Genomic DNA, 13,997 nt, shown 5'->3' with positions numbered 1-13,997 from the left:
GGCTTGTCCCCAGATGAGTGAAATGAATCCACACGTACGATGTATTCCGAGATTTATATTAGCTGCAATGCTGGAGACCCATCCATGTAATATGGAATATTGTTACAAAGTGTCTATTCCAAAGCCAGCCCTTCTCCTCAGTCCCAGCTTTCCCCCTGTAACTGGTATTAGATGGCCGCCTGCATTCTGCCCATCTAGAGAAGAACCATATGTTGTCAGCAGCCTGCTGGACTAATGCTGTTAGTATAGCTTTACTTGGACCAGCAGGACCGAGGGAATAACTTGGATTAGCAACCATTGAACCACTCTCATCAGGTTAGGACAGTGTCATGAGAAAGGAAGGATACTGCAGTTGGACTTTGGGGTGTTAGTGATTACCAATTGATGGGAGTTTTAGTACATAGACTGTTGTCAATGTAATAATTGGGGGGCACTATACTAAGCAACAAAAAGGGGAAGGGTTTCATTCCATCCCTAGCTCAGCTGCTATACTACCTCTTTGCAGGTAATATTTATATTGACTCCTTTTTCTTATCACTGTAAATGTTTTTTTTTTTTTAGAATGGGTTCTATGCTACTCTCCATTAGCTGAGGGCTATTTGCGAACTTGTCAAACTTTAACAAAATCTCTATATAACTGCTGTGCAAGTTATACTACAAACATAGCATTTACATACCTCCCAAGAGTCCCTATTTAAGATGGACAGTCCCTATTTTTGCTCAAATCCCTTTGTCCCTCTTTTCTACCATAATATCCCTCTTTCCTTACAGCTCTGCTTTGTTGGTGTGTCTGAGTGTATAATAGGCCTGTGCGTGGAAAGAAAATTTGGTTTGTCCAAACCATGTATACATTGTTTTTTAAAGAAAACATATTTAGACAAACCTAAAAGGGTGGGAAAATTTGAAAATGTATATATTTTGACATACACCAATAGGAGTTTTTTTTTCCCACCATTTGGTTCAAAGATCAAGTGGGAAAAAGTAACCAGAGAAAATTACTCCGCTGGAGAGAGACATATAATACTGTCCTCAATAAAAACATGGAAGTTCTTGCTTAATTAGACAAATAGTTTGAGCAAAGTCTATAATTTAGAGAGCCAGGTAAATAAAATTACTACATAAAGGAGAGGTGGCGCTGTTGCCCTTAGCATATATTGCTCTTTGTATGAACATATACCTTAATTTCTTAGAATGAATATATGGAAATGGATAGAGGGCCATTAAATGACCCACACTCCCTGTAGGCTATTAGATAACCCTGCCGTTTGTTTAACTTAAAGGTAATATCTTTTTCCATCTCCCCATCATTTATAGGCTGCTTGGGCAGTGTTATAAGGACAGCATTCTCATTGTTTTTTTAAAACCAGCACAGGCTGGCATGCTAACGCTGGTTTTGTTTGTCTCATACAGATTACACAACTTAAAATCGCTAGCAACCCATTTGCCAAAGGATTTCGAGACTGCGACCCTGAAGACTGGTGAGTACAGTGAAGTTTTTGCAATCATTCCTGTATAAACAGGACTGGCAGGATAAAGGGCATCCTTGGCTCTCATGCCCCACTCTCTGGCACAATGCAATCCTTAACTCTGCTTTAGTGATGCAACATCTTGTATCATTTCCTAAGCTAATAAAATCAGGTGACTGAAATCAAGGCATCAGTTTCATTATAACCTATCTACCTATGTGGAAATATTAGAGTTTATTCACTAATAAGTAAATCGTAGTGAATTAAAACTTCCAGATTTATTTACTAAAATGTGAATCATGGGAGAATTTGAAGTGAACTCAAAGATAATATAGAAATTTAGGCCAAATAGTCAAATTGTTAGTTTAGCTGTATTTTCAACAATTTTACACTTTAACGAATAACCCTTCAAATTGCAAATTCTGTGACAAAACAGATGAATTTTAAAAGTTTGTCAGTTTAGCTTTAGTTTCAAATTGGATATTTTGGCTGGAAATTTGCAATCTGTTTTTTATTAACGGTTTGATGAAAAAACCCTCATATATATCATTATCATTATTTATGTAGCAGCAACATATTTTGTTGAACTCCCATTGGAAGAGGTGGTTGGTACCAGTGTTTGGTAGTATATAGATGTGATTCTTCTAATAGTTAACATGATTGTGGCTTATGATTGGCAGATATTTATTGTTTAATGACAGTGATGTGATGTGGCTTACTACTTATATTTTACATTAGTTGAAAACATTCATGTACAAAGAAGAACCAATTTGTAGTGTGTATTATTAGCTCACTTTCTGGAAGGGCTTACCCAGCCACTGACAGCAAAGGGATTAGAGAAACGCAGATTATATTTGCATTACTTCCATCATATAAGACATTGCATCTAGTTCTTTACAACTAGCCTCTTCCATAGCTCGACCTGGGAGTCTGTGTGTACAAGTATCAGCATGCCTGTGTCCTTGTTAAAGGCTGTGTGTACAGGAGATTGAGTTTAAATATACAGTGCAGCGATACAGGTGAAATAAAATGCCTATATTGTAAACAATCTTTAAAAGCTATGTTTCTGAAAGCTAAATGAGTGTACATTATATATTGTTATGCAACCATCTAGGTATAAAGTGTAAATAAAAAAATACATAGATATAAAGGCCTTGTACGCAGGGCGTATACAGATCAGGTGAGAGCAGAGAAGATATGGCAAATTTGTATGCAGTTTCCTAAACTACTTCCATTTGGGTTCAGTTTTCTTGGTCTATTTCAGGGGTAGGCAACCTGTAGCACGCCAGATGTTGTGGACTACATATCCCCTGATGCTTTGCCAGCATTATGACTGTAAGAGCATTCTGGGAGATGTAGTCCACAACATCTGGAGTGCCAAAGCTTGCCTATCCCTGGCCTATTTCATTGGCAGTCTAACTCTCTAGGTACCAGAAGCAGAATGATTGTGGTATTTTTTTGGTGCTATAGAAAAGAGTACTCAATGGCCCAGATTTCTTCAGTAACCCCTTTGGCATGTAATCCGAAATGTCTAGCTCCTGTTCTGTTGGTGTATGTTGAGGACTGAATTGGGAATGGTACCCACTGCTCTAGAGCATGTTTGTGAACATGATGGATAGAGAAATCCCAGCAAAGCACCGAAAGGCTACAGTGAATTTGTTTCATTTTAAAGAAAAGATTAACTTAAATAGAATAATAATACAATGTAAGATATAAGAATGCCAATTTAACAGTAAAAACCCATAAGATCTTATATTGCTTGTGTCTGACAACAGCTATAAATGTATTGTATATATTGCACACTGTCACTTCCCAATAAATAACTAATATAAAACCATTTTTAAATCAGGCAGAAACTTCATCTCCATTGTATTCCCCTAACAAAAACATAAATCCATTAAGGGAGCTCACTGTAATATATTGACCATTTAAGCTCTGACATGACTACAGTATATCCATGATTTTGCAGGCCCAGAAATCACAGACCTGGATCCCTCCCTCTTATGAGTGCTTTTGCAAGGTCTAGAAATCCAGTTTCATCTCCTCCACAGAATGGAAGCGAAAAAGGTCAGTAAAACACCCAGCTTGTCCTACTAAATCCTATATCCAGCCCTCCCTGGAATTGTATGGAAACATAAACTGCGCAGTCATATGCTGGTAAATTGTTATGGTTGTAAATGTCATCGACCCTTATAGAACATTGTATACATTGAGTTAATGTGTAAACCTGGCTATATAGATATAGGGGCAGCTCTGAAAAAACATATATTGAGTATTTTATTCATTAAACAGACAATTATGGTTAGCTAGGGAGAAAAAAAAAGTACTAAACTACATATAGTAATTTTTCTTTAATATAGCAAAAAAAAAATTAAATTCACCAAAATTGCAGGTTCCTATTTTGGTCAAATAAAAATGTTGTACATTTTTTTTTTATCTGACTTTGAACAAGAATGTTGTTAAAATATTTTAAAAGGTATGAACAATACAGGAACAGTTATGCGCAAGAGATGCAATCCTTTCTCTTCTAGTCTAACACATTGCACGCAGTCCACTATAATTAATATATGGCTTCTATATGTACCCAAATCATAGAGTAGTGGTTACTACTTCTAAAACCTGTAGAGCTTTATAATTCCTGCCACCCTCGCTGGTGTAGTGTGAGTTAAACCAGTTATGCTTTATATAAAAATCATTAGAAATACACAAATGACTGAAATCTTCAGAAAAGTAGGAAAACCATGGTGGTCATCAGCCAGCTGTATTTATATTGTTCATCTGTCATACCTAAGTCTAACTGCTTCGAGGAAGACCGCAATAAATGAAAATGGGTGATTTACTTTAAGCATAATAAAAAATAAAACTACACACATTGTGATAAGTAAGGTGCTGCAGGCAAAAAAACAAACAAACAAACAAACAAACAAAAAAAACCAAAGTCTCATTGGTATGGCTACTTCCTCCTTGCTACCTAGTTGCTTTAACATCGCTAGAAGAGAACAAGATTGTGTCAATTATTTTCACATCATTTTATAGTGTAATCAATTTGAATATGTTAATCGATGTGAATTTTAATAATGATTTCAAACACATATTTAAATGACATATTAGTAGCAACTTCAGTTTTACTTATCAACTATTTTTAATGATGCCCAATTACCCTGCATTAAATAAATGTAAAAAACTTTGAAGAAAAGTTCCTACCTCTAAAAATAAAGTCCAATTACCTTATCTTTGGCTCCATTATTGGTGCTTTAATGATAGAAAAAACATTTCTCAGCCCGAGCTCATGTCAGCCCCTCTGCAGAGGGATTGAAAATTGCACCCATCAATGCTTTAACACAATACTGAAGCCTATGAGGCTCAGTAAGTACAGGGGGAAAAAACAAGGCAAGAGATAGGGAGAGACTGGGCACACTGCTGTGTATATATACAGCCTGCCTTGTTTAATACAAATAGCTGCCTTTGGCCAGGTAACTTTGTTTACTGCATGTGGGCATTGTACCCTCATAAAGTTAAAATGTTTATATTTTGCTGGAATTTTGTGAATCTGCATTTTTAAAAATACCAGCACGCTCTTTACAAAGATCCACAGGTAGTGTATTTACCCATTAAAATATTTTAATTCCCCACCGACCGAATGTTTTTAAATGTGTGTTTTACCGTCTCCACTTGGTTTTTATAAAAAGAGTTATAAATTCTAATGCTGTTCGTTCTCTCAGCTGCTCTGATTTTCTAAGAATTTGAGTTAAAAAAGGAATTATTTCTTCAGAATTCCTTGAACAGCGATATAGTTACAACATCACTGTTTTGTTTTAACTCTTCCTTTGTATGCCATGAATTAAAATATTATGCGTAAAATGAACTCAGTAGAGAAGGGGTTACGTGCATAGAAGCACAATCCTACCTCAATATGTGACATTTTTATGCTGAGGAAGATATTATGCTACACAGGGACAACAACCCTGGATATGAAATGTAATTTAACCATTAAAGTTTATTTAGCACAGGGATTACTCAACAGTTCAATAACTAAGTCACTTTCATAAGTCTGTGTATACAGTAGACTAGTGCATGGGTAGGCAACCTTCGGCACTCCAGATGTTGTGGACTACATCCCCCATAATGCTTTTACACCCATAATGCTGGCAAAGCATCATGAGAGGTGTAGTCCAAAACATCTGGGGTGCCGATGGTTGCCTATGCCTGCGTGACTCTTGCTTGCTTCTCTCATATTAGTAATTGTGCTTAAATTAGAAATGCCAGAAATTACTTAATTTATGGTTCTTCCTATTATCCCTCAGAAATAATCACATTTTCCAATTAAACAGTTTTACTCCATTCTAATAACGCCATCATTGAGATGAGTTATATTTTTTTTAATTAGATACCTATAATTATTGTCATACAGAGAACTTGGGCTGAGCCTTTTTATGGGATAAATGCAGCCAAAACAGTGAAAGTATAAAGCAATAAATATCCTGACTGCAATTAATTCCTCCAATTTACCCCACAGGCGTTATTACAGTTATCCAATAAACTCCTTAGACAATGATCCCCGTAAGCAAATCCACTGCTAATTTTTTTTTTTTGCAGTTTTAGTAAATTTTTACCACACACACACACACACACACACACTAAGGGGAGTTTTTCTTGCTGCTAAACCAGGCAATTTCAGAAATGTCACACACATTTACATGTATTTATTTTCCATTATGCAGAGTCAATAGTTGTAGAGACACACAGGGGCCCATCCTCTATAGCACACTTTGGGACTGGCCAAATAAACGCAGTCTGTGTTTGTTTAGTGTTACACAACTTTAAGAAATTTCAAGCGTGTATCTACTTGTCAGTCATTTCATTCAGATTTCATCCCTATAAGAATGTCTTGTCAGAATCACAGAGGTTTAAGCTGAGCACAATGATATAGATTGGACGCTTTGCAGACAGTGATTTTTTTTTGTTATACCTTCCCTCCCTCCTCCCCTCTGCTCTGGAGTAATGAGAAATAGTCAGTTTAGTTTTTAGATAGATTTTCTTGTATTGTTGCAGCTTCTGTGTTAGTGCCACTGAAAAGCCCTTGTTTATTTTACTAACATGGTAGAAGGACTTCTGACCCAGAGAACACAAAAAAGCAATATAAACACATCTAGATCCCTTTTCCCCTCATACGCACTTAACATTATGGCCTCTATATGTAGAGTATAAGTATTTTGTTGTATTTCTTCTTGCAAAATATTTCTTAGCTCACTACACAAATATTTCTTAGCTCACTACACAACCACCCACTCCGACCCTTTCATTTTAGGCAATAAATGTTTAAACATTTGCATTAACAAAACCACCATAATTTTTTCCATATATCTCCCACCAAAAGGTTACTCACACCAGGACGATTTATTCTATTTTATAATTTAATTCTTGGTGCCTTTTTTGTTCTCCATGATAATCACTTAACTATTTGCTAATATTTATTCCTGTAATGCTGTGTTATTATACATAAAGATTTAATCACTAAACTTGGAAATGTATGGAACTGAAATTCAAATGACCAAATTTAGGCTAAACCAGCTGATCTCGAAACAATTCTTCAACTGCTATAGTCATTGCTTACCTATTTCAGCCTCAATTTGGGATTTTGTTTCAATTCACTACAATTGGAATTTGGTGACTAACCCTCACGTCATGTGATTAAACAAAAAAGGGAAAATGGAACGCAATAATGTTTTATTTATTGACACTCAACCACAAAGTACTGCACACTAATGTCATTATTTATTCTTTACCCAATCAATGTTGTGTCACATTTGTTCAATTTCCAATAAAAATTCTAATATAAAAAAGTGACTGAAAATGTTTAGAAAGCAATGATGTCATAGTTGAAGTTACTGATGTCATATTTGCTCTGTAAACAGGGGAACAAGAACAATGGATGGGGTTTATTTACTAAATCTGGAACATTGGAGAATTGAACAGAGAAATTCAAATTTAGGCCAAAATAAATAATCTGGCAACTGTGATTTTTTTTTCTACTTCTCTAATTCGATCGAAAGTTTACAACTACTTTGTCAAATTGCAAAAATAAAAAAATCAGTTGAACAAGCCCCCCAAAAAACATGAGGGGCCTTCCCACTCTTTAATAAAGAATGAGATTGTTCACTTATTTCACATGTATATTTTTACACAAATTACAGTTTATTTTTCGTAATGCCATATAAAATGACAATTAAAAAAAAAACCTACATATCAATGTATAATAAAGTGACATTAAGGCATCATGGAAATGTTACTTTTCTACAAGCCATTGTAGGAAGAAAAAAATTACTGAGTAAAGAAATAATAAAAAAAAAAAGAACTGAGGGCAGAATCTTAATTGTATTATATTATCTGTACATGAATATCTAAGAGATATTATTTAAAATATTTATACTGACATTATATGGCCCACAATAAGTAAACACTGTTTAAAATTTGCTAAATTAATACTCAGTATTAAACACAGACCAAGACTTCCCAAGATAAGACAGTTTCGCATTCCTTCACCCCACTAAACGTACTTGTTGCGTTTCCTGGCGTGAATAACACAAGGGAAGTAAGTAAAAATAAAAACTTACGTCTGCTGCACTTACGTGCTACAGCAACTTCAACCACCAAAGATGCCTCGAGTATGTAACAGCGATTTGCTGTATACGTGCATGTGCACTTGCCATTTTCTCTAGCAGTACTATATGTGCACATGCGCTATGTGTATGGCATTGCAAGCATTAGCTAATTTACATAGTTGTAAGCTAAATGCAACAAATAGAAGCAATAACACATTTTTAAAAATATATTGCAAACTATAACTTTTGGGGGGTCAATCTTTTTTAGCAATTGAAAAAAAAATAAGCAAAAGAAAATTACTACACAATTAAAAGAGACTTTCCATGCAGGGGATAGAATAACAGTGTGAGAAGCTACGGCAGAAAATTGTGCTTTACAGTACAGTACTTATATTAGAACCAAAAGCACAAGGACTCTTTCAGCATATGGTGGTCATTAATATATAAATTGAATTAACACAATAGCACAAAAAAGGCTGCTGATTAGGCACAATCCTTGACGAGTAGATGCTGGTTTTGGGTAACAGGGATGCAGAGAGAGAAAAGGAAGGGAACCCATTAGATGTGGGAAGACATCAGAAAATAGAATTGAGGGATGAGCCAGAGAAAAGGGAAGGAGAGATATGGATAGAAGAGTCAAAGGTCATAGGGAGGACCATCAACCGCCTCTGTGCCTCTGCCACCAGGCCACTCACAACCCAAACACGCCTCACTTAAATAGTCAATCCATGGGGGCCAAATACATGTATTAGTGATACAACGGAACACAAGTGCTGTTCCAGAGCACCGGGATCAAGGTCGTAGCAGGTGTTTAGGACCTATAGTTACATTTTAGTTAGATATTAGGTTGTTCTAAAATGGAAGAAATGACAGTTCCTTTTTAATTCTGGATTTCTAAAATGAAAGTGCAAATATGAAAACAACAGTTATGTTCTTATGGTTGTAGCATGAGATTAAATGTAAGATGGCCATATGCAGGTCCTCCAAAATCTCTATGCGCTTTTTTAGTTTGTGAAATATAAACAAATAAACTAACTTCATGAGTATAGTTGCATACCATGCTCTACTCTACCATTATACAGAACCCATGTAGATTCCACATCTAAACATAAAAAATAAATAAAAAGATAGGTTAAAGCATGGGCTTTTCACCAGTGGGGTACCTCAGGGATCTGTATTTGGGCCCATTCTCTTTAATATTTTTATTAGTGATATTGCAGAAGGTCTTGATGGTAAGGTATGTCTTTTTGCTGATGATACTAAGATATGTAACATGGTTGATGTTCCAGGAGGGATAAGTCAAATGGCAAATGATTTAGGTAAACTAGAAAAATGGTCAGAGTTGTGGTAACTGACATTTAATGTGGATAAGTGCAAGATAATGCATCTTGGACGTAAAAACCCAAGGGCAGAGTACACAATATTTGAGTCCTAACCTCAACATATGAGGTAAGGGATTTAGGGGTAACTATTTATATAAAAATGTAGGCAAACAATGTAATAGAGCAGCAGGAAATGCTAGCAGAATGCTTAGTTGTATAGGAAGAGGTATTAGCAGTAGAACGAGGGAAGTGCTGCTCATGCCACTGTACAGAACACTGGTGAGCTCTCACTTGGAGTATTGTACGCAGTACTGGAGACCGTATCTCCAGAAGGATATTGATATTTTAGAGTGAGTTCAGAGAAGGGCTACTAAACTGGCTCATGGATTGAAGGATAAAACTTACAAGGAAAGGTTAAAGGAACTTAACATGTATAGCTTAGAGGAAAGACGAGACAGGGGGGATATGATATAAATATTTAAATACATAAAGGGAATCAACACAGTAAAGGAGGAGACTATATTTAAAAGAAGAAAAACTACCACAACAAGAGGACATAGTCTTAAATTAGGGGCAAAGGTTTAAAAATAATATCAGGAAGTATTATTTTACTGAGAGGGCAGTGGATGCATGAAACAGCCTTCCAGCTGAAGTTGTAGAGGGTAACACAGTAAAGGAGTTTAAGCATGTGTGGGATAGGCATAAGGCTATCCTAGATATAAGATAAGGCCAGGGACTAATGAAAGTATTGGGCAGACTAGATGGGCCAAATAGTTCTTATCTGCCGTCACATTCTATGTTTCTATGTTTACTGTCAGCTCTATTCACAGTTCCAGCCAGACCTGCATTTTTAGTGCTTTTCACCCATCATCCACTATTGTGTTTTTACACCGTGTACGTCATGCTCCAGAGCTCAGCCACTGTCTAACTTCAGAAATATCACAAGTAGAAAGGAAAATAGAGCAGGAAGTACATATATACAAAAATCATTCTAGTGTTTAAATATGTTATGCCTTACTACCTGCCAGGATTTGTGATTGTATGTTTCACCATGTAAATCATTTGAAGTATTTCCTCTTTCACAAAGTTCATATTCATTACTTACATCTGCAAAAATTGGTGCCATAGAATCAGTGACCCCTTGAGATATTATTAGATGGATATATAAGGTCTATAAGTGAGGCTTTCTACTGAGTATGACTTGCTGTAAACAAAAGACTTCTAAACATTTCCTAATGCAGGCTGCTTGTATGTCACAATCTTTTGTCAATGATATTAAGAAAATAATAGTCTTGAAAACGCAAAGCAGCACCAAAATCAGAGAAAGTTTGTTAAAGTCCTAAGCTAATTATGCTTTGTCTTGCAGACGGAGATGGCCGAAGAGATTATGAGAGAGACGCAAGTGGCACACCCCTTCATAGTGATGCTGCCCATCAACAACTAATGTCCAGAGTTCTCAGCCCTTCACTCCCTGTGCCAGGTGGACTTGTCCCTCTTAGCACTGGCAGACCTAGTCCTCCCCATGAACTGCGTCTTGACCCCCATTCACAGGGCTCAGAACCTCTCCATCATCACCCCTACAAATACCCTACAAGTTATGATCACTACTTAGGAGCAAAAACCAGACCGACCCCCTACCCTTTGCCGAGCATCAGAGGACATGGCTATCACCACCACCATATGAACCCAGCAGCAGCTAATATGTACTCTGCAGCCGGGGCACCCAGCAGTTATGAGTATGGGCCAAGATAACATTTGAAACAAGAGAAAGATCCCATTGAGAGACTATTTAAAGCTATTAAACAATGGATGTTTTATGCATGATTTTAATTATTCAGTAGTGTATGCTTTGGATATTACATTACTGCTGAAACGAAAGTTGCCCTCTTTCTAAACTCATCAGGGCACCTCTCCAGCTTCCATTGTGATATGTGAATAAAATCTTCATGCAACCAACATGCAAGCTGGATCTACCACTTAATCTGGCCTGTGCTGTTCAGATACTACGTTAGTAGAAAAGACAGGCTTTGCCAACAAGGGCACTTGAGTTCAACATGTCATTTGTTTGTTGAAATATTGTACTGGGAAAAGAACATGGACACTTGAGAGGAATGATGGAATGGACTTTTGATCATGCTTCTATTACTACTTTATTTTTGTAAAAAACAAAGTTATGTGTCTTCTTCTGAGCCTAAATGAGAGGATGCACAATTGCCCATCCCCACAAGTGCACTGTTAACCATGATTGAAATAATATATCCCATCCACAGGGCATTGACTTCTCTACGGCCAGATGCACTATCATGCAAAAAAAAAAAAAAAAAAACATTTAAAAAAAACGAAAAAAAAAAAAAAAGAAGCCATATGCTTTTGTTGTTTTGCTGTTATTTTATTTTTCATTTTATGAAAATAAATGTTGATTTGACTCTGTGGCAGAGGAATCTGCTGTGTTAAAACCAGTAGTGATTGTTCTTTCTCTTCACACTCTTTAGGACTGACATGCCAGCCCTACGCTTCATGAAAACATATTCTGAAAACTCTGAAGTACGATATAAAAATTTTAAATGAGTTCCTCCACCAACCTTTATCAAGTAACTAAAACTGGTGTGCAGAGTGCTCAAGCTAGTCACATACGGCATTGTGTTTTTTTCCAGTAGAGAACTAAATCTACAATGTTTTTTTCAAAGTCATTAACTAAATCCACCTACTCAGTACATAGTAATGCAATGACTCACCAGGAAATGTGTGTTCTGTGACTCCAAATATTATACATTTGCAGTGTATTTTGGAAATAATGTCTTTAAATGTCGCCTTAAATGCCGTTTTATCAAGTTCACACTATTGTCTAGATATATCCTGTAGTTACAGAGTGGTAGAGGGTCTGTTATTTGGTATGTGCCAAAGCATGTGGTTCATCCACTGGGGTAGTGTTTGGATGGATCTTCAGGGCTTAACAAGCTCAATGTGTTTTTTTTTTTTATTTTATTTATTTCCCTAAAACAGAATTAAAAGTTTTTTGCTATTTATTTCCCCTAGATGTCCTTTGCGTCTTAACATACTTTGGCTCTACATAAAATATGATTTCAAGCAAAGACAGGAGAATTTCAGCAATCTGTGTAGATACATTTGTAGATATGTATGTAGAATATCTTAACTTGTTATACTAAAATACACTGAATTGTTAACTTTTATAAATTGTATTTTTCCTTCTTTTGGAAAGGATAATTGTGCTTATTTTCTTATGTTTCTTTACAAGAAAAAAGTCCAGAATGACAATGTGTGTCAGAGTGAAATTACTATAGCTCAAGAAGACCTGGTGATTTTGCCATTAATGTGTCAGATGTAGAATACTCACAATTTATGTTACATATAGAGACACCCATTTTTGTTATTTGTGATATACAGAAAACAAGGGGTGGAAGCCTTTTTTTTTATTATTATTACTATTATTATTATTATTATTATTGGAATTTTTTATAGCACCTTATTCTGCCGCACTTTTCAATATTATGGAGGGGGTACGTTTAACAATAAATGGGACAATTACAAAATGACACAGGAACAATAGGTAGATAAGGACCCAGCTCAGACGAGCTTACAATCTAGAGGATCAGGAGATATACTTGACAGTAGGGCTGCCAGTGACAATTCAAGCAAATTGTAGCCGGTGTCTGTCTTAATAAACATTTCAGGGCAAGAACATGTTTAAGAATTATTATACTGCAGTGCTTAGATTATAGACTTTATAGAGGCACCAACAGTGGTGTATTTTGGATTTGTGCTGCCCTAGGCAGGACGGTGCTCAGGCACCTCCCCCCATATTAAAATTTTCCCCACCCCTTCCTGTCAAGGTCACACTTTGACTGACAGACACTTTCTTACTGATGCATTCACTGACATACACTCACTAAAAGATAGTCATTAGCACACATACCGTTTAACCAACACACACTTTAACTCACAAACAGACAGACAGACACACACACACTCACTGACAGAAACACACTCTCATATACACTGACAAACAATGACATACACAAACACTCACTGATTTGACACACTCTGACAGACACACACTATTACTCAGAGACACACTGACAGACACGCACTTACTGACAGACACACACTATTACTCAGACACACACTGACAGACACGCACTCACTGACAGACACGCACTCACTGACAGACGTGCACACACTGACAGACCTGCACACACTGACAGACGCACACACTCACGGACAGTCGCATACACTCACCGATAGACACACACACTCACTGACAGACACACACAAACTCACTCACAGACACACACACTTACAGACAGATACACACACACATTCACTCACAGACACAGTCACACATTTTCCCCAACACTCACACATTTTTTTTTTTTTTTAATTTTACTTTAAATCCACCCAGCCTCCCTGAGAGAGCTGGAGTGGATTACTTACCTGTGGTCCGGTGGGGCTGTTGCGCGGGCAGGCAGAGTAGGCTGCGTGGGAGCTTTTATCGTCCTGCTCGGTTCCCTCGTGTGCCGTTTAGTGATGCCGGGAGCCGGAGTGACGTCATATTCCGGCTCCCGGCTTTATTAAGCGGCGCGCGAGGG

General features: G+C 36.8%; 1 protein-coding gene across 4 annotated transcripts in view; it reads left to right on the top strand.

Annotated features, from left to right (window-relative positions):
- TBX1 (T-box transcription factor 1) overlaps window positions 1-12,501 on the top strand; it is a 33,904-nt gene extending 21,403 nt beyond the window's left edge. For all 4 annotated transcript variants that reach the window (XM_063454445.1, XM_063454448.1, XM_063454446.1 and 1 more), the window contains 3 exons: window positions 1,411-1,478; window positions 3,436-3,533; window positions 10,757-12,501. In XM_063454445.1, the coding sequence (XP_063310515.1) occupies window positions 1,411-1,478; window positions 3,436-3,533; window positions 10,757-11,142 (552 nt within the window). In that variant the 3' untranslated portion in view covers window positions 11,143-12,501. The remainder of the gene's footprint in view (window positions 1-1,410; window positions 1,479-3,435; window positions 3,534-10,756) is intronic.
- Window positions 12,502-13,997: the final 1,496 nt, after the last annotated feature.

Source organism: Pelobates fuscus, chromosome 5 (assembly GCF_036172605.1).
Source record: "Pelobates fuscus isolate aPelFus1 chromosome 5, aPelFus1.pri, whole genome shotgun sequence".
Taxonomy (NCBI): Eukaryota; Metazoa; Chordata; class Amphibia; order Anura; family Pelobatidae; genus Pelobates; species Pelobates fuscus.
The sequence above is the reverse complement of the archived record's forward strand: the minus strand, read 5'-3'. Positions and strand labels throughout refer to the sequence as shown.